This window comes from Bos grunniens, chromosome 17 (assembly GCF_055505025.1).
Source record: "Bos grunniens cultivar Pamir isolate PY7600 chromosome 17, Bosgru_T2T1.0, whole genome shotgun sequence".
Lineage (NCBI taxonomy): Eukaryota > Metazoa > Chordata > Mammalia > Artiodactyla > Bovidae > Bos > Bos grunniens.
In genome coordinates, this window is record NC_141181.1 from 47045253 (window position 1) to 47066747 (window position 21495).

Genomic DNA, 21495 nt, shown 5'->3' on the forward strand with positions numbered 1-21495 from the left:
CCACTCCAGCTGGGTTTCTGATCACTCGGCACAAGCTGGTCACTCTGAGCACCAGACCCTCCGCCAAGCTGGGGGATGAGAATAGACGTGGCCTCCGAGCTCCAGCAGCTGCAGGCCTAGCCGGGGAGACAGGTTGGGCGTTTGTGGGGGTTTTCAAATGAAAAGGGCCTTGGAGAGAAAAGTCCCATTGGGGGATACAGTGCCTGAGCCCAGCCTTTCTCTGGGAACACGGAGCCACGCAGTTTGAATGGTGGACAGAAAGCAACATCCAAATCTGGCTGCCAACTCAGTGCCCACTTGCATAGAGCAGACTGACTTATGTTCTCCCAACAAAGGCGCCCGGCAGGGCCTTGGAGACACTGTCACCAAAGAACATGCCAGATCCCTATGCAAACTCCGCATGGTTGCAGCCCCTGCTACCCCCACTGGCTGACCCCCTCGCTCCTCCCCTGAGCCACTGTCCAGCAGGATTCACAGTGACCTTTCATGGTGGAGGAAGGCCCGAAGCTGCCCGTGGTCCAGCTTGACCACCCCTGCCTTCCCACACTTCTCTACCGCTGGGCGTTGTGACAAGGCAGGTGTCTGCCCCTGCCCCCCACCACCCTTGGCAGCCTCCCCACTTCTTATGGAGGAAGCTTCTGGGATGCTCCTTCCTGCCAATTGTTAGCAAACAAACCAAAGGTCACCTTGTTTTTCCCAGGGAAAAGGGCTAGTTTGTAAAATCACCTACGTCCTTCCCCCACCAGCCCGGCCCCCCTTAGAGCAGCCGCAGGGACAATCGGACCTTCAGGCAGCGGGGCTGAGGCTTACTTCACTTCGTCCACAGGGTTCTGACAATTTTTTTAAAAGTCAGGAGACTTTACAGGCCGATCTGGGCCGCCCGGGCTCACCTCCCCTTGCTGGAGTCCCACGGAACCCCGTGCATCCCCGCCAGGCTCCCAGGGCTGGATCCCTGCTTCCTCATTGCCCTTCACCCCAACGTTCCTAAACCTCAGGGTCTTAATAGCAAACGAACGAAGCATGCACCATGCTCCTCGTTTGGCGATCTTGTGGGCTCTAAGCCTGCTAAAGACGCTGCGCTGGGTAAACCCACCATGTCCCCTTGTGCCTGGGACACACCGAAAGGCGGTTGGGGCGGGGCGGGGGGGGGGTTGTGTGTTGAGGTGAGGGCAGGGCAGCAAATCTTGATATTCCTCCGCAACTCAACTCTAATGCGCACGCACGGAGGCCCATGGGAGGAAAGCTGAGCGCAAGGCTTCCTGGAGTCAGTGAGGTGTCCCAGGAGGTATGCCCAGTGGGCTGGCCCAGCTGGAGCAGAGGATGGGTGTGCCGGCCATTCCTGGAGAGAGAATCACATGTCAGGACAGGGAGCGTGGAGTGTCCACCCTCGGCCTCCGTCTGGGTGGGCCAGCCCTGAGCCCCTGCTGCCCATACTGCTGGGGACTCGGCTCCTCTCTCCCAGCCTTGAGGTCTGGGGTCTGGAAGAGAGACTGACAGGCCCCTAAGCCTTTGCAGATACAGGCCAAGCAAATGACTTTGGGTCGCTGAGTGCCAAGGTCCCCCTGCTTCACACCCTTCCACTTGAGCCGGGAGAGAGCCATAGGTAAGAGAGCATGGACGGGTTTCACAGGATGCTGAATGCTTTCAGGGACAAGCAGAGTTGAGCGGCGTGGCCGGGTGGGGCCTCCTGTGTTGCGAATGGCCTCCACTCACCGGCATCCCGGGGCAGCTACCTTGGGAGTTTCTCAGGGTGCAGCCAGCGGCCAGTGAACTCAGACGTCCCCGGCCTCTGGGCACAGCCATGTCACAGACCCTAGCGCCTCGGTCAGTGTGAAGCCTCCTGCCTCCATCCTCCCCACACCCGCGGCCCAGCGGCCTCTCTTTCCTTGGTTTGGCTGCATGGCTAGTCCTGACGGCGTCGGGACGCTCCGCGTGCGCTCGGCCCCTGGCTCCAGCCCCATCCATCTAACCCATTCTGTTTTCATTCCAGAGCCCCGGCCAGAGCATGCCATCTGCCCCCACCCCCACCCCCTGCCCCACCACGAGTACAAGCATGCTCTCTCCCTCATGGCCTCGGAGACTAATTCTCTCTGTATTTTCTTTCCTTCCCTCTGCCCTCCTTCATATGCGATCATACACTGACTCCCGGCACCTGTGCTAACACACCAACCCCCGCCCCCTCCTTAAGGAGTGCTCTAAGAATAGGACCACTGAACGTGCTTTCTCGGAGTTGCCCGAGTATCCCCAACAGACCCACCACAGTAAGAGACTTTTCAGTATCCCCGAAGTAGCGGAGGAGGATGGAGAGCCTTGTGAGTTCCTGCACAAGCAGGGCTTAGGGGCCTCCTCCAGGGTCAGGACCGGGCTGGCCAGAGAGCCCAGGCCCGCCAGGCCCTGCCGGGGGCACGAGGCCCTCCACGGCTCCTGGTACCCCACGAAACCCAGGGGCCCCCAGGCCGAGGACTTCATATTCGAAGACAGAGGCTGTCGGTTCAGCCGCGCGGCCACCAGGAGCCCGGACAGCGGCCTGGACTGCGGCAGCGAAGAGGAGGAGATGAGATTTAGTTTCCGAAGCCCAACTGCCCAGTGCAGCCCCGGCCCCGGGCACTGTCCTTGTAGGAGGAGCCTGAGGCCCCTGCTGGCCCGGCGCCGGACGCTGACACGGCAGAGCAGCATCGAAGAGGATTTTGGGGAGCCAGTGGAGCCCGGCGACGTCGTCAGGAGCGATGAGCCCCACCCGAGCCCAGAGAGGTCCACCCCCAGCAAGTACGGCTGGGATGAGCCCACGGGCCGCGAAGATTTCCGAGATGCCTGGAAGAAAAGCATAAAAATGCCCGACAGTAGGGCCATTGCCCGACAGGCCCAGCCTCCTCCCCGGGTTGCAGACGGCCCTTTGGTGTGTGAAGTAAACCTCCCGCTCACATCCGCTTGCCAAACCAATCCGTTTTCATTCTCTCACCTTCTTTCTTTGTTTTGGTGTCCGTCCCGGGCACTCTCTCTGCTGGCTCTTTCTCGTTTTTCCATGCATTTTTGATTTATGAAGCTTCCCAATCTTTTCACCATGCTGATGATTTCTTTACTTTGCTTTAGAATAATGATCCCTTCCCCACCTCCAAATCAGTGATGATTATGGCTGCTTTAATTAAAGGACAACTGAATCTAAATTTTAATTAAGGGTTAGCTGAACTCTGATTCTCCCAAAGTTTGGCAACACGTACTTTTCAAAATGAATCGTGGGGATGTATTTATGACTGACTGGTATTGCTTACTAGGGTTTTTCTCTGGTGGTGGTTTTGGTTTTGGGTTGTGATTGGTTTTCCAGTTCATCCATAACTGGAAAAAAGAATGGAGAACAATTATTGAAGAGATCCACCTTTGCATTTGTTTCCAAAGGTTTGTTTGTTTTTTTTTTTTTCCCCACGTTTCTTTCCTGAGAGCAGTTTTCTGAATGAGATTTTCGATCATCAGCTCTAGACACATCCCCAGGCCTTGTCTTCCAGGCTTGTGAGTGCTTTTCAAGAGTAGGGATTCCTTCAAGGCTTCATTCATCTCTATATTGTGTCCTCTTTTCAGAACATTTGCTCCTGTCATGCTGAACTTTTCCATGAAAACACAGGTGAGACATCCCAGGGCGCCAGGCCTTGGGCTTGAGCCGGTGCAGTTTGTGACATGTCCACTAGAGGGCGCCGACCCACAGTTTACCGAGTCACCAGCAAACTGCAGCCCACTTCCTGTTCAGACTCATTTCTGAAGCTCCCAGCCCTGATTCATTCCGTGTCCCTGAAAACTTCCTGAGTTAAGTCACCAGTGAGCTGGAGGTTTTGCTTTGATTCTCGCATAGGATGCGAACCTTTAGTACGAATCAGAGGCAAAACTTATCCATAAAGGAAAATAGTTCGGGTTAGCCCTGAAACGTGAAGGTTTGGAAGTCTTTGGAATAGCGTCAAGACGGCGCCATGAGTTTCAGAGCTGGTAATGCACAGAAACTTCTGTCTTTGAGTTTTCGGTAACCTCGCACACAACTTTGCCCAAGCAGGACATTTGGGAAATGCAGTGTTTTTCCCACCTTTGGGGTCACTGGAGGAGGGCAGACTGTGCTGAGACTAGAAAAGAGGTACCAAAGGCGTGACGAGTCTTATCTAAGCCACTCTCACTATGGCTCAAAATACTTGGCTTCAGCGGCAGCACCAGCAACAAAAAGATGTCTCCCGAGGGGTTCTCTCTCTCGCCCCCGCCCGGAAAAGCAACTGTGCTGTAGAAGACGGGGTGCCTGGGGCGAGCACTCTTTTTCTCTTCCAGGTTATTCAGCTAACCTTTCAGTTAAAAGCTAAGTTTAGTTGCCTTTAGAGCTTCTGCTTCTAAGTTGAATTGATTTGGCTGACTTAATTCTTTTCTTCCCACGACTGGCAAGACTGATGACCGTGTCATTGTTTTGTCTTTAGATTTTAGGAAACCCGGTGACCGCAGGACGGGCTGATCGGGCGGATCACGTGGGCCGGAGGTTTTCCCACGGCAGTGCTGGTTCCCACAGGTCCCGGCCAATGATGGTCCATGCTGCGGGTTAGTGAGCCGGATGGAGTCCTCCATCTTTCTTTTAACCAGAGCACATGGCTCAATCTAAACATTTTTAAAAAATTATTAGGAATAGCATTTTCAACTAAATACAGAAGACACTTGGTTATTTATGGCAAAAGAAGGCAGAAACAGAACCAAATAAATGGAACCTAAATTTAAGGATTCTCAAAATATACTGACCTTTGAGGTCAATCTTCTCCCTACAATTTTTTTTTTTTTAACTGCAAAGACTGCCATCCTAAGCATGGAAGAGATGATAATGGGCCATCTCCCCACCTAGTTCATGCTCTCCTGAAATGCTCATGGTCAGAGCAGCAGAGACAGGGATGGGTGGCTGAACTCCAAATACCTAAAGGAGCCCCCAGCCAGTGGAGAGTTATCTGTATGCATGAAACACTTGGGCAACTGGGGTTGAAAGTTATGAAAAAACAGCAAGAGGCCTGAATGTGTGCCCTGAACTGTGTGTTGACCCTGTCCATCTGGCCACCTCCTCCTGCATGAGTCATCCTCAGGCATCCAATTCCATTCTCTTAATTACTTTTTGGAATTCAGCCAGCCGTGCTGAAAGCTGTCATTGTAGTCATTCTCATCAATCCACTAAGAGGGGGAGCGTGGCCGAAGGTCAGACGGGAACCTTTCTATTACTGGAATGAACCCCGGCATAACAGTTCCAAAAAGTATTATACGCAAGATAATGGAATCTGGTAATCAGCACAAATAAACTAGCTTTTTGTGAAAACACACACACACACGAAACAAAGCAAGAGACCCATTCATGGAACAGAAGTAGTTGAGAGAAAAACATTGATCTGGTGAGACAGGGCTCAAGGAAAGCAGCCCTTGGACAGTCCAGACACCTGGAAACACAGCCCCAATCCGTTTAAATAGCTAAGGTTTAAAAGACAGTTGGGCTTTGTTCACATCAGCCAACAATAATTAAAAACTTTATGAACCAAATCAGATCCCCTGAAGTTTTCTCCTCCTTCTAGATGTTTCTTTCCCGTAGAACCCAAACAATAGGGTAAAACAGTTTCTTTTTCCATCTTTACAGTTTTTAGAATGTTTTTATTTTTATCAGTGAAAAATTCTATAGAATGTTAAAGGACCTTTAAAACAACAGACTGTTTTCAGTTAGGCTAAAAAGTAATAAAATAAGCTAAAAAATAAAATCAGCTGGAAAACACTGGTTTCACATATTACAGACCCACTAGCAGAATTCTGCATATACTGCATGGTGCTTAGTGACTCCGTCGTGTCTGACTCTTTGCGACCCCATGGACTGTAGCCCACCAGGCTCCTCTGTCTATGTGGATTTTCCAGGCAAGAACACCAGAGTGAGTTGCCGTGCCCTCCTCCAGGGGATCTTCCCAACCCAGGGACTGAACCCAGGTCTCCCACATTGCAAGCAGTCAGATTCTTCACTATCTGAGCCACTAGGGAAGCCCTTGTGTATACTAAGCCTACATTATTTTTGAGTGTTGTAAACCAGTGCCACATCACTCAGATCTTCATTTAATTTGTGTATAGTTGCCCCTGTAACAATTACTGAGGTTAAGTAGGATCTCCTGGCTTGTAAAATAAATGACTTGTAAATAAGAGTCTTGAGGAAGGAGGTGAGGACCAGTTCAAGACCGTTCTTCCTGTTGAATTTGGTTCCTAAGTGCTCATTCGACTGTGACTTTAATGAGTGAATGCTCATTACGTGAACCGCCACTGTTTCTGTGGTTGAAGTTTAATGTCCTGGCACTGAGAAGGGGTGTCCTCTGGAGGAGGCCTTGTGGGTCTCCCACTCCAGTCTCCTAGGACAGAGAAGAAAAGTCTACAGGGCTGAAAATTATGGCGCTACAAATTGCCAACTGGGCAAGGAAGTAAAGGAAAACATAAGTGGACCCACAGTCTCCCCATCAGAGTCTTGGACAATCCTTCAGGTGGATTTGTCTTAAGGGAAAGAATGCAGAAGGCTGCACATGTCTTAATTTTAGTGAAAGACACTAGCTAAGTTAGTAGAGGGCTTCCCTGGCAGCTCATCTGGTAAAGAATCTGCCTGCAATTCAGGAGACCCTGGTTTGATTCCTGGGTTGGGAAAATCTCCTGGAGAAGGGATAGGCTACCCACTCCAGTATTCTTGGGCTTCTCTGGTGGCTCAGATGGTAAAGAATGTGCCTGTAATGCGGGAGACCTGGGTTTGATCCCTGGGTTTGGAAGATCCCCTGGAGAACGGAACAGCTACCCACTCCAGTTTTCTGGCCTAGATAATTCCATGGACTGTATAGTCCATGGGGTCTCAAAGAGTTGGACATGACTGATTGACCTTCACTTCACTTCAAGTTAGTAGCAAGAGAGTAATACTGTGGTAACACCTTCACAAAGAAAAAAAAAAAAAAAGCCTCAATAAAAGAACCCAAAAAAGTGTTAAATAAATCCATGATAGAATTTCTTTCATTGTACCTGATCTCTTAGCATGGAGCAAGGCAAGAAAGCATAATTATAAAGCATAATTAGTATCAATCACTTTATATTTTCATATACATATATTCACAGACCAAAGAACCTATTATATTTTCAAAAGACAAAAATGACTCAGAGAAGAGGAGAATCATGCCCCAAACTCTAGGAAGTGCTTGGTCAGTGACACATAAATAAGCGATTTTCCTCTAGTCTCTGTTTATTTAGTTATAGTTTTCCTGTGCCAATATCAGTAATTAATACTTTAGAAATCTGCCAACTCCAAAAATATCCTTTTCTTTTATGGAGAAACTCCCCTCCTACATATATTTTTTAATAAGCAATGCCTTCACAACTAAAATATATTATACTTTTAAATATACTCTGGATTTCCTTAATTAAGAAAACAATGCCCTTCCTGATTTAAAAAGATAAAAATTATATAGTTCCATATCTGGTAAATTCTAAGTCATATAATTAGCATAACGAAGGCCTCATAACCTTAATCAATGACCCCAAACAAGGATTTCATTGGATTTGGTTTCTTCCTGTGTAATTTTTGGTCTTTGCATTTATCTAGTTATTTACCTGACAGATGAAAAGGCTCAAGGGTGTACCCATCTGAAAAGAAATACCACATCCTAGAGCATTCTGCTCTTACTGGTCGACTGTGAAAATCTCCATTTTCCTCCCATTTTCCAGGTTATTTTGGCCACTGAGCTTACATAGCAAGGAAATGCAGCACATTTTCTCTATATCCAGATGGGAAAAGTTAAAATGACTTAACTAAATAAACAAAACTTGACTCTCTAGAAAGGAGACTCGTCTCCCTGGGTTTCCCTGTAAGGAGAAGAGGAGCAGCTGTAAATTATGCTTCATAGGCAACCCACTTTTTCTCTGTAGAAATTACAATGGAGAGAACAGTGGAGGCAGGTAGCCTCAGGTAGTGAGGGAAGAAGTTCACTTATAGAAGACAGTGCTTATTCTGGCAGCACAGGAGGATTCGGGAGCCAACAGGGGCAAGTCAGGATCTTCAACTTTGCATGTGGTTTGCGGACCCTTCCTCCTTCCTGACAAAGACCCCCTCCTACCCCAGGCCAGGATATTCCACATCAGGGCAGAGGGAGGAGCATCCACGCCCAGGTCAGACCAGCAGCTGGCGGTAAGTTCTTCCTTGAGTCTAGCCTGCCCCCAAGAAAAGGAAGGGCCTCCCAGTCACCCACTCCAAACCCTGTGAAGCTGGGTTTGTGTGGACACATTCCATGGAGGCCACTGTTCTCTTCCCATGAGGTTTGATTCCATAAAGTATCTAACACACCTTCTCTGGAGGAAACACCGTGACATCATACCCACACTTCCACTCATATACACCAACTCCAAGTGCTCCAACCACTTCCACCCCATCCTGGCTCCTCCCTGCAAACCAGAGAGAGATCCTGTAATGGTGTGGGTGACTGCCTGCTGTTTTCACTGAGCATGGTGCTAGCCTGAGATCCTCTTGCCGGTCTCCCACTTGTGCTTGGTGTGATTTGGGACTTAAAGACGTAGAGGCACAGTTGTCTGCACATCACGGTGCCTGAACTTGAGCCAACTCCTGAGAGCATGTGAATTGTAGGAGTAACTCAAAGGTCTTCCAGAGTGACAGTGACCTACCCAATCCTCCCCTTGTGAACTTGCCTGTACATTCCAACTCCACGATCATCACATCAACTTAGTCAAGGAAGCCCTGGGAGTCCTCTGGGTGGGTGCAACCACAGTTGTAGCCACAGTGCTCCTTCAGTGACTTTTCCCTCAGCTGAAACAGCACCCACTGGGTCACACTGCTGTTTTGTTAAGTTCCTTCTGCAAAACTCCCAAAGTTACCCAGCTGAATTGAAAACATCCTTCTCATGCTGCTAATGGTCTTCTCTACCATCAGCCACGAGCATGAAAAAACCACTGCATCACTACACATACAGAGACGTCACAGGTCACGAGATGGCGTACCATTAGCTTCGTGCTATTTAATTTAGAGAACATTTAATGACTAGGGGGGCAAAGTATGAGACCCTCTCATTGACTGTGTGTGCGTGTGTGCTGTCGCTTCAGTCATGTCTGACTCTGTGTGACGCTGTGGACTGAAACCCATCAGGCTCCTCTGTCCTTGGGATTCTCCAGGCAAGAATATTGGAGCGGGTTGCTGTGCCCTCCTCCAGGGGATCTTCCTGACCCAGGGATCCAACCTGTGTCTCTTACGTCTGCCTGCTTTGGCAGGCGGGTTCTTACCACTAGCACCACCTGGGAAGCCCTCTCACTGACTATAAACAAAATCAAAACTGGTGTGAAGAAAGTAAGGCCGAGCTGTTCAGTTTTGTTGCCTTTGAGCTTCCCTGATAGGTCAGTTGGTAAAGAATCAGCCTGCAATGCAGGAGACTCTGGTTGATTCCTGGGTCGGGAAGATCCGCTGGAGAAAGGATGGGCTACCCTCTCCAGCATTCATGGGCTTCCCTGCTGTCTCAGCTGGTAAAGAATCTGCATTGACTATAAACAAAATCAAAACTGGTGTGAAGAAATCAGTAAGGTCGTGCTGTTGACTTCTGTTCCCTAGCAGAAGCGAAGTTACTGAATGTTTAGATTATCTTGGTATCCTAAAAGAATCCCGAATTCAAATAATGTTAACAGTTCACTGCATTTTAAAGACCAACCTTTCCTGCAGTTAAAGTGCTTTTTTATTTTTCAACTGCCTGTTTCTGCTGGTGGAAGCAGCCAAGACTCTGGCTCTCCCCACACCCTCTGTGTCCCCCACACAGCTTCGACATCCTCTTATCCCACCTCCTGTGCTCCTTGTGCTGGTGACACAAATTTTGACCGGCTGTTTGTCCCACCCCTACCCTCCTTTCTGACGATTGGAGTTTTTCTCATTTGCTTCCCCGCTGATGTTCTGAGTCCTTCTCAGTCCTTCTACAGTCCTTATACTGTAGTCAAAACAGTATAATTCACTAGCAGATGTTTGTTCTCTCTATATGCATATTAATAAATGTATACATATATAGTGAGATATATGCATGTCTATAATGACATTTAATAATGTTGTTGATGTTCAGTTGCTCACTAATGCTCATCTCTTTGTTATCCCATGACTGCAACATGCCAGGCATCCCTGTCCTTCACCATCTCCTGGAGTTTGCTCAAATTCATGTCCATTGAGATGGTGATGCTATCCAACCATCTCATCCTCTGCTGCCCCTTTCTCCTTTTGCCTTCAATCTTTCCCAGCATCGGTGTCTTTCCCAATGAGTCAGTTCTTTTGCATCAGGTGGCCAAAGAGCTTCAGTTTTAGCATCATTTCTTCCAATGAATATTCAAGGTTGATGTCCTTTAGTATTGACTGGTTTGCTGTCCAGGCACCACAAGCACCACAATTCGAAAGCATCAATTCTTTGGTGCTCAGCCTTGTAATACATACGCATATATACTAGGATTTCAAAAGAATCGTCTTTAGGAGCTCAGTGGTAGGCGGACTTGAAACTCAATTCTTCCAGGAATTCATTAATTCATTGTAATGCATTCATTGCCACTTACGTATTTGGAGCCAAGTGAGCAGCTCAGTCACCTGTATCAAACTTTGACAGATAGGCAAATACATCTCTTAACATCCTTGTGCTCTGGCTCGTCTGTTAATGGAAACCTAGAGGGTCTCATGCGAAGAGTTGACTCATTGGAAAAGACTCTGATGCTGGGAGGGATTGGGGGCAGGAGGAGAAGGGAACGACAGAGGATGAGATGGCTGGATGGCATCACTGACTTGATGGACGTGAGTCTGAGTGAACTCCGGGAGTTGGTGATGGACAGGGAGGCCTGGTGTGCTGCAATTCATGGGGTCGCCAAGAGTCAGACATGACTAACTGACTGAACCGAACTGAGAGGGTCTCTGGGTCTCTATGCTTGACTCCTGAACAGGTCCTTCCTAATCCCCGGGACTTGGCCACCCGTCACCCACCCCCACAACCAGCGCTCAGACCAGTCCTGCCAGGAGGTCATTGAAACACAGTTCTTTATCTCTCGCTGTCTTCACAAGCAGCACACCTACACTCACCCTGCTGCCTACGTTTCATACTAGTTATTAGCTTTTCAAACCCATCTCTGTCGAGGTGATCCATTTGTGCCTGCATGTTGAGCTACACATTTCTTTAAGAACTTATTTTTATGACTTTATGGATTGTTTTGTTTTGGACTGTGCTGGGTCTTTGCTGCTGCACGGGCTTGTCTCTACTGGGGTCAGTGGGGGCTGCTCTCTTGTCGTGCACAGGCTGCTCATTGTGGTGGCTTCTCTTGTTGCAGAGCACAGGTTCTAGGCTGCAGGCTCCCGTAGTTGCAACATGTGGGCTCAGTAGTTGCGGCTCCTGGACTCCAGAACACAGGCTGAATAGCCTTGTTACACGGACTTAGTTGCTTCGAGGCACATCGCATCTTCCCACATCAGGGATCAAACCCACATCTCCTGCATTGGCAGGTGGATTCTTTACCACTGAACCACTAGGAAAGCCCAGCTACACATTAAGGGAAAAAAAAAAAAAACTTAAAGTGCTTCTCTCTTCATTTTCCAAAACCACACTTTGTATAACAGCTCACCTTTCTGGGTAAAGCAGGGAGAATGGCTGGTGGGAATCACTTAGACCCTGTGCTTTATCCCATGCACTCCCAGATGAGTACGGGCGGGACCGGCTTTCTCCGGACTTCTACGAAGAGTCAGAGACAGACCCTGGGGCGGAAGAGCTCCCAGCCCGCATCTTTGTGGCCCTTTTTGACTACGACCCCCTTACCATGTCCCCGAACCCAGACGCTGCAGAAGAGGAGCTTCCCTTTAAAGAAGGGCAGATCATCAAGGTGGGGGCATGGCCCGGGGGGTACAGGTGGCGGGGGAGGATGGGGAGGGGGTGCTCACCAGATCCAAGTTCCTTAACACAGGGGTCCCCAACCCTCGGGCCATGGACCAGTATGGGTCTGTGGCCTGTTAGGAACCGGATTGCACAACAGGAGGTGAGTGGCGGGTGAGCAAGCAAAGCTTCATCTGCATTTACAGCCGCTCCCCATCACTCACATTACCACCCGAGTTCCATCTCCTGTCAGATCAGTGGCAGCATTAGATTCTCATAGGAGTACAAACCCTACAGTGCGTGAATCATCTGGAAACCACCACCACCACCAGTCCACGGAAAAATTGTCTTCCACAAAACCAGTTTTTAGTGCCACAAAACTTGTGGACAGATGCCTTAACACCTCAAAACGACAGGCTACTTCCTCTTGTATTTGACATTCAGCCTCCCATCAGTAGTAGAGGAAGAGCCTGAGTCTGGAGTCAGAAGGAAGACATGGGATGCTCCCTAGGAGAGGGGAAAGGGCCTTGAACCCCAAGTTTGCAAATTTCCGAAAGGGCACTGACAATAACCTTTGAAAGAGGTCGCTAACTAAAACGGACTCTAAAGAATGGTGATGCTTACCCCGCAGAATAGTACGCACAGAATCCCTTTGTGAGTTGAGGTTTTTCACTTCTGGAATGCCAGACAGTGGCGCTGTCTTCTTATGGAGGAATCATTTGTTATACTGCACTTGCATGTATGTGTATGGAGTGGGGGGGGGCGGGCGGCACTTAACTTGTGTGCGTTCACACACATGCACTCAGCTAGCAAAGCCCTGGCCTTGCCGGGCAGCCCCCTGGTCAATGGGAGCTCCAGAGGCTATCAAAACCCTGGAGGAGAAACAGGTTCTTAGACATACAGATTTTTAGGGTGAGGGCTATGTGTACACACTTATGCCCACAAGCAGCAGTTTTCCATGTTCTTCAAGTCAGTGTCTGACTAACTGTGACTCTAGGTGAACAGAGCTGATCTATTTCTGAACCAGCCACCCCAATGCCTTGCCTTTTTCCCGTGACTCCAGGTGTATGGTGATAAAGACGCTGATGGATTCTACCGTGGGGAAACCTGTGCCCGGCTTGGCCTTATTCCCTGTAACATGGTCTCTGAGATCCAGGCAGATGATGAAGAGATGATGGACCAGCTTCTAAGACAAGGCTTCCTCCCTCTGAACACACCTGTGGAGAAAATAGGTAAGAGGCCACGTCCTGCTCACCTGTGAGCCTGCAGGCCAGGTAGCGCCTGCCTCTTCCAGGGTTTTGTAGCACAAAACACCAGCCCAGGGCTTCCCTGGTGGCTCAGTGGTGGAGAGTCCACCTGCCAATTCAGGGGACACAGGTTCCACCCGCTACTGGGAAGATCCCACATGCCTTGGAGCAGCTGAGCTCATGTACCACAACTATTGAGGCTGTGCTCTGGAGTCCAGGAGCCACAGCTACTGAAGCCCATGCCCCCTAGAGCCCATGCTTCAAAACAAGAGAAGCCATCGCAATGAGAAGCCTGAGTACTGCGACTAGAGAGTAGCCCCAGATCACTGCAACGCGAGAAAACCTGAGTGCAACAACAAAGACCCAGCACAGCCAAAAATTAAAAAATATATATATTTTTAAACTGCCAAAAAAAAAAAAAACCCACCAACTCAGGGCAGGAGACAGCGCTGAGCAGAGGAATGAATGCTTTGGTTTTTTTTTTTAAAGATATTTCATATAGTTCCCTGTGCTACTATAAGTGTCACTTAAGTGTCACTATAAGTGACAAGTAAATCCTTGTCACTTGACCATTTTATTTTTTGGTCACACCAGGCATGCGGGATCTTAGTTCCCAGACCAGGGACTGAAGCTGTGCCCCATGCATTGGAAGCACAGAGTCATAACCACCAGGGAAGTCCCCAAAATCTGAGTGTTAACCATCAGATTTTCTTGGGCAAAACCCATTCTGTAAACCAAGGTTTTAATAGTCCTGAGGCATCTAAATATTTATGAAAACACAGATGATCTTCTCATGAAAGATGAAGTATGGCCTTGCTTACTAAAAGTCTATCACATTTAGAAAGTAAACATTTTTGGGTTGTTGTGGATGAAATGCTTGTGTCCCCCTAAAATTCATTTGTTGAAACTTTAATCTGTAATGTGATGGTTTATTAGGAGGTAGGGCCTTTGGGAGTGATCTGGTCATGAGGGTGGAGCCCTTATGAATGGGGTTAGCACCCTTATAAAAGAGACCCCAGAGAGTCCCTTCCCCCTTCCATCATGTGAGGACACAAGGAGCAGGAAGTCATCTGTGAACCAGGAAGGAAGGGAGCAGGTCTTCACCAGACACCAAGTCAGCCAGTACCTTGATCTTGGACGTCCCCCACCCCAGGACTGTGAGAAATGGATGCTTGTTGTCTCAGCCCCCAGTCTATGGCACTTTGTTATCTCAGCATGAATGGACTGATACTGGTAATATACGGGTTTTGTTTGTTTTAGTATTTATTTATTTGGCTGCTCCGTGTCTTAATTGCAGCGTGCGGGATCTTTAGTTGCAGCCTGTGGGATCTCCTTTGCCCTCCGGGGACTGAACCTGGGCCCCATGCTTTGGGAGCACAGTCTTAGCCACTGGACCACCAGCACACTGGTACTACTTTGCACATTGACTATCTATGATAAATTTCAAAGGATGATTGGATAAGTCGTATGCTTTCCATTCTTCAGGTAAATTCTGCTTATCCAAAGACATAAAAGATTTTTACCCTTTAATTTGGATACTAAATTCTTTTGTTTATCTAGAACCACTGAGCAAACAGTAAAACTGTTTTCAGCAACATTACATTTATGATCTTTAATTTTTCCACATGCAAGGAAAATCTACTCATTCAAAAGGCCTCTCCGTTTTCTAAATAACTGTAGACAGAAAGACTCATGGGATTCATATTTAAAGTTTTAATACTTCAAAACATTACATTCACTTCTTTTTTATTGTTTAACCTTTTTCTAAATTTATTTTTATTGACTTATAGCTGATTTACAATGTTGTGCCAATCTCTTCTGTATAGCAAAGTGAATCAATTATACACATATATACATTCCTTTTCATATTCTCATCCATTATGGTTTGTTACAAGATATTGACTATAGTTCCCTGTGCTATACAGTAGGACCTTGTTATTTATCTGTCCTATATGTAATAGTTTGCTGTGCATTGCGTGCGTGCTCAGTCATGTCTGACTCTTTTGCAACCCCATGGATTGTAGCCCGCCGGGTTCTCCTCTATCCATGGGACTTTCCAGGCAAGAATACTGGAGTGGGTTGCCATTTCTTCCTCCAGGGCATCTTCTTAACCCAGGGATCAAACCTGTGTCTCCTGGTTTGGCAGGTGGATCCTTTACCACCGAGCCACCAGGGAAGCCCATATGCAATAGTTTGCGTCTACTAATCCCAAACTCCCAGTGCACCCCACTGCCTCCCCTGGATTCACTTCTAAATCACACTCCAGACAAAGTTCAGTGGCTCAAGTAATATGCATGATTTTAAGGACAAACACAAAAGCAAATATCTCAACCTTTTTGGTATTAATGAGTTCATTGTCTCAAGATCCATGTCTAACAGTCAAGGTTTCATATGAATAAACTGCCCAGATTAAATCCCCGAGACCACAGCTCTCTGAGCCCTCACACCTTCCATTCCCTCGCATCGCTGCCCCCTTTCCTGAAGTCGACAGTACCTCTTCAAAGAGGAAATGGGCTTGTGCACCACAGGCCCAGAGAGTCTAGGAGCAATCTGCTAAAAAAAGAGAAACTTGATTTACACGATCACTTGGATTAAATGTCTTTTTATTCAGTAGTACCTAGACTAGTTGAGGGAACCAAGCTGAGATACCTGCTTGCCCTTTTATGTTGAGGCAATGTTTCTCATGGTGAAAGACTGGAAGCTTCCATCCTGAGACTAGGAGTAAGGCTACAATGTCCACACTCATCTCTCCTTTCCAGCTGCATGCTAGAATGTGCAGTACAAGGAGAGCCAGGGAGCAATGGCCCACAGAATGGAAAGATCACATGGAAGCCTACCTTGAAAATCTCAGAGAACCTATAAATACAGTTCCTAGAATACAAGTGAGACTAGTAAGGTCAATGGATACAAAAGCAATTGCATTTCCATAGGTTAGCAATGAAAATTTGAGATTTAAATTGAAAAAGTAATACTGTGTACAGTAACACAACGAAGATGTGAAATATGGTTAAGTCTAACAAAATACATGCAGTATCTGTATGTTGAAAATGATAAAACATTGATGAAAGAAATCAAAGAATCCCGAAGTAAATAGAGATGGACTGTTCATAGACTTAATATTGCTAAGACATTAAGATGTCAGATATCCCCAAACCAACCTATATGTTCATCAAAACAGCAGTCAAGGTCCATGCAAAGCATTATATAGAATCAATAAGCTAAATCTTTCATGCATATGAAAAGTCAGAGAAACAAAAAATCACTGAAACCGTTTTTAAAAGAAAAATGTGAAAGACTCATGTAACTTGATTTTAAGACTCACTATAAAGGCAAACTGATCAAGACCATGTGGTGCTGGAGAAAGGACAGGCACACAGAGGAACAGGGTAGAACGGACCCCCCAGACTGATCAACATATCCACGATCAACTGACTTTTGACAGAGGTAAAAATGCAATTCAATTGAGAAAGGGTAGTCTTTTCAATAATAGGTGCTGACATCCTATTATTACTGGACATCCACAGGCAAAAAGTGAATCTCAAGCCATATTCTCACTGTAGTGAAAAGCTTAACTCAAGATTCATACTGTCTTCAATATAAAAATGAAGACTATAAAACTTATAGAAGAAAACAAAGGAGAGAAACTTTGTAATGATCAGGCAACAATTGTTTTGATATGATATATTTTAAAAATTGTGTTAGATGTTATCAAAATTAAATATTTCTGAGTGGGACTTCCCCGGCGATCCAGTGGTTAAGAATCTGCCTGCCAGTGCAGGGGATATGGATTTGATCTCTGGTCCAGGAACTAAGATCCCACATGTCACAGGGCAGCTAAGCCTGTGCACCTGAACTACTGAGCCCATGCACCCTAGAGCCCATGCTCCAAAACAAGAAAAGCCACCACAAGGAGAAGCCCTCATGCTGCAAAAAGAGTAGCCCCCACTCACCTCAACTTGAGAAAGCTTGCACGCAGCAGCAAAGTCCCAGCACAACCAAAACTAAATTTTGAAAAATCACTAATAACCAGAAAGAACTCAAGTGTTTTCTGGCTGGTAAATGGATAAAATAACTATGGTTCATCAATACAATGGGATACTACTCACCAATAAGAGTAGAACAAATTATTGATCCATGCAATAACATGACTGAATCTCAGATGCACTGTCCCAAGGAAAGAAGCCAGTCCCCAAAAGCTACATCCATGAGATGCCATTTAAACAATATGCTAAAACAGGCAGAACTATTAGGATAGAAAACAGATCAGTGGTTACCTAGGTTGGAGGTGACAAATGGGCATGAAGGAATTTGGGGACGGTGACATAACTTCAATACCTTGATGGTTGTGGTGGTTATGTGACCATAGAGTTTATCAAAACTTACTAAAGTGAATGAACACTAGACTGAGTCATACTGTATATAAATTACACCTCAATACAGTACATGTGTAGCCTTAATGCCACTGACATAGGGTTCCCCTCTGAAATTAGCAGTTTAGCAACACTGTAATTAACCTCTGGTTACCACTGTAATTTGATCCAGGAAACATACATGCAGGTCCTGCAAAGGTGTGCTTGCTTATTTCAAATAAAAGCAGTGATTCTTGACCAGGAACTGAGGGTTGAATTTTGCACATGCACACAATGAGCCCTATGCCTGCCGCTGACTCCTGAAAAGCTGCTTAACTCACTTTACATGCTTTCAAAACACTTGTCTTTAGGAGTTTTCATTTCTGTGCATTGAATTCCAAAAATCAATCTTAGGCAAAAGGTGGCTGTGTTTGGGAGAAAGGCCTCAATGCCTACTTTCTCCAGGAGAAACGTCATTTAGGAACCCAACAACGGAGGTTTGCCAGGGAGTTTGACAATTTGGGCCAGATCCCATGGTTTTTCATTGGCCCTTCTTGTAAGTGGGTGTTTTCGGAGTTTTTCCAGATGCTCTGTGTGGGGTTTTCTTCTTTTCTCCCCTCTTATGCTGATATACAGCCCAGGGCTCCATCTAGGGCAGATCGCAGCCGGGCAGCGGAGGGGGCCTCCCCCAGAGCCTTCTCCTCAAGTGGCATCATTTCAGGGACAGCTGTTAAAAGTACAGCGAGGGCACCAGAGGACGTGGAGGGAAAGGAACCTCTGAGACGGGTAGAGAGGGTGCCCCTTTCTATAGACTCTTGCTTCTCCTGATGACAGACTGGTGGCTGTGCCTCTAGTCTGAGCGAGAATAATCTGAGAGAGAATCATCTTCATAGCAGCTACATGGGCAGCATTTTTGACCTGGTGTTTATGGGGTTCCTCTGAGCTGGGTCACAACCTGCAAGTGGCCTGCTTACCCCCGCCCCTCACATGCACCGTGTGCCACTCCAAGCCCTTTAGATTGACTATTTGAGCGAATTCCCTGCTCTAAGTCTCCCCTGTTCCTATACACAGAGAGAAAGGAGTGGGGCTAGACTGGACTTCAGCGTGAGCGTAGGGAGCCTGGGGGCTTCCCCGGCTGGGCCAGCACTAGAGCCCAGCAGTCATCTCAGCCACACTGGTCGCATGTGACTTGGCTCCACTGGTCGAGCCAAGGGAGAGGGGACGCCACTGGCTTTGAAATCACTTCATGATGGTGTTCTTCTTGTGATGTGAACAGAGAGAAACAGGAGAAGCGGCAGACAGCACTCGGTGTCGACGCGAAGGATGGTGGCCCTGTACGACTATGACCCAAGGGAGAGCTCGCCCAACATTGACGTCGAGGTACCTCTGCCCACAACACCCTCCCTCCCTCCCTTCCCTGGAACTTACACAGGAAGGGCTACTCAACCAGGAACGAGATAGCCAGGAGGGCAGGAGAGAGGTCGCGAGCCTGGTGACACACTCAGGGCACTGGCAGCCACTGAATAGGGTTTCCCTGGACCAGCACCCTGTGGCCCATACCTGCTGTGATGGGTCATCCTGGACAGAGAAAGCAAAACCTCTGACATGTGGCCAATGACCCCCACCACCACCACCACCACCACCACCACCACCACACACACACTCAAGGAAAATCGAGCAGAAAAGATGGATGTTCTCTGTGCACATAGGCTTCGTGTCCTAGGAACACTGTGAAAACTGACAAGCATTTGCCTTCAGAAGGATTAGATTTCCACTCTTTGGAGCTGTTTTTTTAGACAGTTCAGTTCAGTTCAGTTCAGTCGCTCAGTCATGTCCGACTCTGCAACCCCATGAACTGCAGCACGCCAGGCCTCCCTGTCCATCACCAACTCCCGGAGTCCACCCAAACCCATGTCCATTGAGTTGGTGATGCCATCCAACCATCTCATCCTCTGTCGTCCCCTTCTCCTCCTGCCCCCAATCCCTCCCAGCATCAGGGTCTTTTCAAATGAGTCAGCTCTTCGCATCATGTGACCAAAGTATTGGAGTTTCAGCTTCAACATCAGTCCTTCCAATGAACACCCAGGACTGATCTCCTTCAGAATGGACTGGTTGCATCTCCTTGCAGTCCAAGGGACTCTCAAGAGTCTTCTCCAACACCACAGTTCAAAAGCATCAATTCTTTGGTGCTCAGCTTTCTTCACAGTCCAACTCTCACATCTATACATGACTACTGCAAAAACCATAGCCTTGACTAGACAGACCTTTGTTGACAAAGTAATGTCTCTGCTTTTGAATATGCTGTCTAGGTTGGTCATAACTTTCCTTCCAAGGAGTAAGGGTCTTTTAATTTCATGGCTGCAATCACCATCTGCATTGATTTTGGAGCCCAGAAAAATAGTCAGCCACTGTTTCCCCATCTAATTGCCATGAAGTGATGGGACCAGATGCCATGATCTTAGTTTTCTGAATGTTGAGCTTTAAGCCAACTTTTTCACTCTCCTCTTTCTCTTTCATCAAGAGGCTCTTTAATTCTTCTTCACTTTCTGCCATAAGGGTGGTGTCATCTGCATATCTGAGGTTATTGATATTTCTTCCAGCAATCTTGATTCCAACTTGTGCTTCCTCCAGCCCAGCGTTTCTCATGATGTACTCTGCATAGAAGTTAAATAAGCAGGGTGACAATATACAGCCTTGACGTACTCTTTTTCCTATTTGGAACTGGTCTGTTGTTCCATGTCCAGTTCTAACTTGCTTCCTGACCTGCATACAGGTTTCTCAAAAGGCAGGTCAGGTGGTCTGGTATTCCCATCTCTTTCAGAATTTTCCACAGTTTATTGTGATCCACATAGTCAAAGGCTTTGGCATAGTCAATAAAGCAGAAATAGATGTTTTTCTGGAACTGTCTTGTTTTTTGATGATCTAGAGGATGTTGGCAATTTGATCTCTGGTTCCTCTGCCTTTTCTAAAACCAGCTTGAATATCTGGAAGTTCACGGTTCACATATTGCTGAAGCCTGGCTTGGAGAATTTTAAGCATCACTTTACTAGTGTGTGAGATGAGTGCAATTGTGTGGTAGTTTGAGCATTCTTTGGCATTGCCTTTCTTTGGGATTGGAATGAAAACTGACCTTTTCCAGTCTTGTGGCCACTGCTGAGTTTTCCAAATTTGCTGGCATATTGAGTGCAGCACTTTCACAGCATCATCTTTCAGGATTAGAAATAGCTCAACTGGAATTCCATCACCTCCACTAGCTTTGCTCATAGCGATGCTTCCTAAGGCCCACTTGACTTCACATTCCAGATGTCTGGCTCTGGACAAGATGTATACAAATCTCTGGTCCTTGGTATTTCTGTTGTACCCGATGGGTGACCAGCTCGTGGTTCAGATTCAGAGCTTAGGTGGATTCAAATTTCTGTATTGGCTTGATGAATGTGTGCATGCATGCTAAGTCGGTTCGGTCATGTCAGACTCTTCACAACCCTATGAACTGTAGCCCACCAGGCTCCTCTGTCCGTGGGATTCTCCAGGCAAGTATACTGAAGTAGGTTGCCATGCCCTCCTGCAGGAGATCTTGCAGACCCAGAGACTGAGCTCGTGTTTCCTGTGTCTCCTGAATTGGCAGGCAGGTTCTTTACCACTAGTGCCACCTGGGAAGCCTGGCTTAATATATATATGATGCCTAATGGCTCTTAGAAATGAACTTTAGTACCCTGTTTTCATGTCTAGAGATAAAAATGAAATTTTTTTCTGGTATCCTCTGCTGGAGTCAATGCACCCACCTCTAATCTGGAGCATGGCACGTAGTAGACTCTTACTAAATGACATTTAAATACAGTTTTTTAAAATATATTCAGTGAAAGGATATTTGTGCAATGGTCCCTTCACTGCAGAGCGCATCTGAAGGCTCTGTGGTTTTTTGTTTTTTTTTTTTTAATTTTATTTTTAAACTTTACATAATTGTATTAGTTTTGCCAAATATCAAAATGAATCCGCCACAGGTATACATGTGGCTCTGTGGTT

At 47.1% G+C, this 21495-nt stretch overlaps 1 protein-coding gene across 11 annotated transcripts in view; it reads left to right on the plus strand.

Annotated features, from left to right (window-relative positions):
- Positions 1–21495, plus strand: part of RIMBP2 (RIMS binding protein 2) — a 307137-nt gene that overhangs the window by 273188 nt on the left and 12454 nt on the right. For 3 of the 11 annotated variants that reach the window (XM_086347255.1, XM_086347258.1, XM_086347256.1), the window contains exons 15-20: positions 2189–2896; positions 4443–4560; positions 8117–8182; positions 11705–11886; positions 12940–13108; positions 18749–18852. In XM_086347255.1, the coding sequence (XP_086203381.1) occupies positions 2189–2896; positions 4443–4560; positions 8117–8182; positions 11705–11886; positions 12940–13108; positions 18749–18852 (1347 nt within the window). The remainder of the gene's footprint in view (positions 1–2188; positions 2897–4442; positions 4561–8116; positions 8183–11704; positions 11887–12939; positions 13109–18748; positions 18853–21495) is intronic. The other 8 variants (XM_086347257.1, XM_086347259.1, XM_086347264.1 and 5 more) reach the window with 3 other exon arrangements.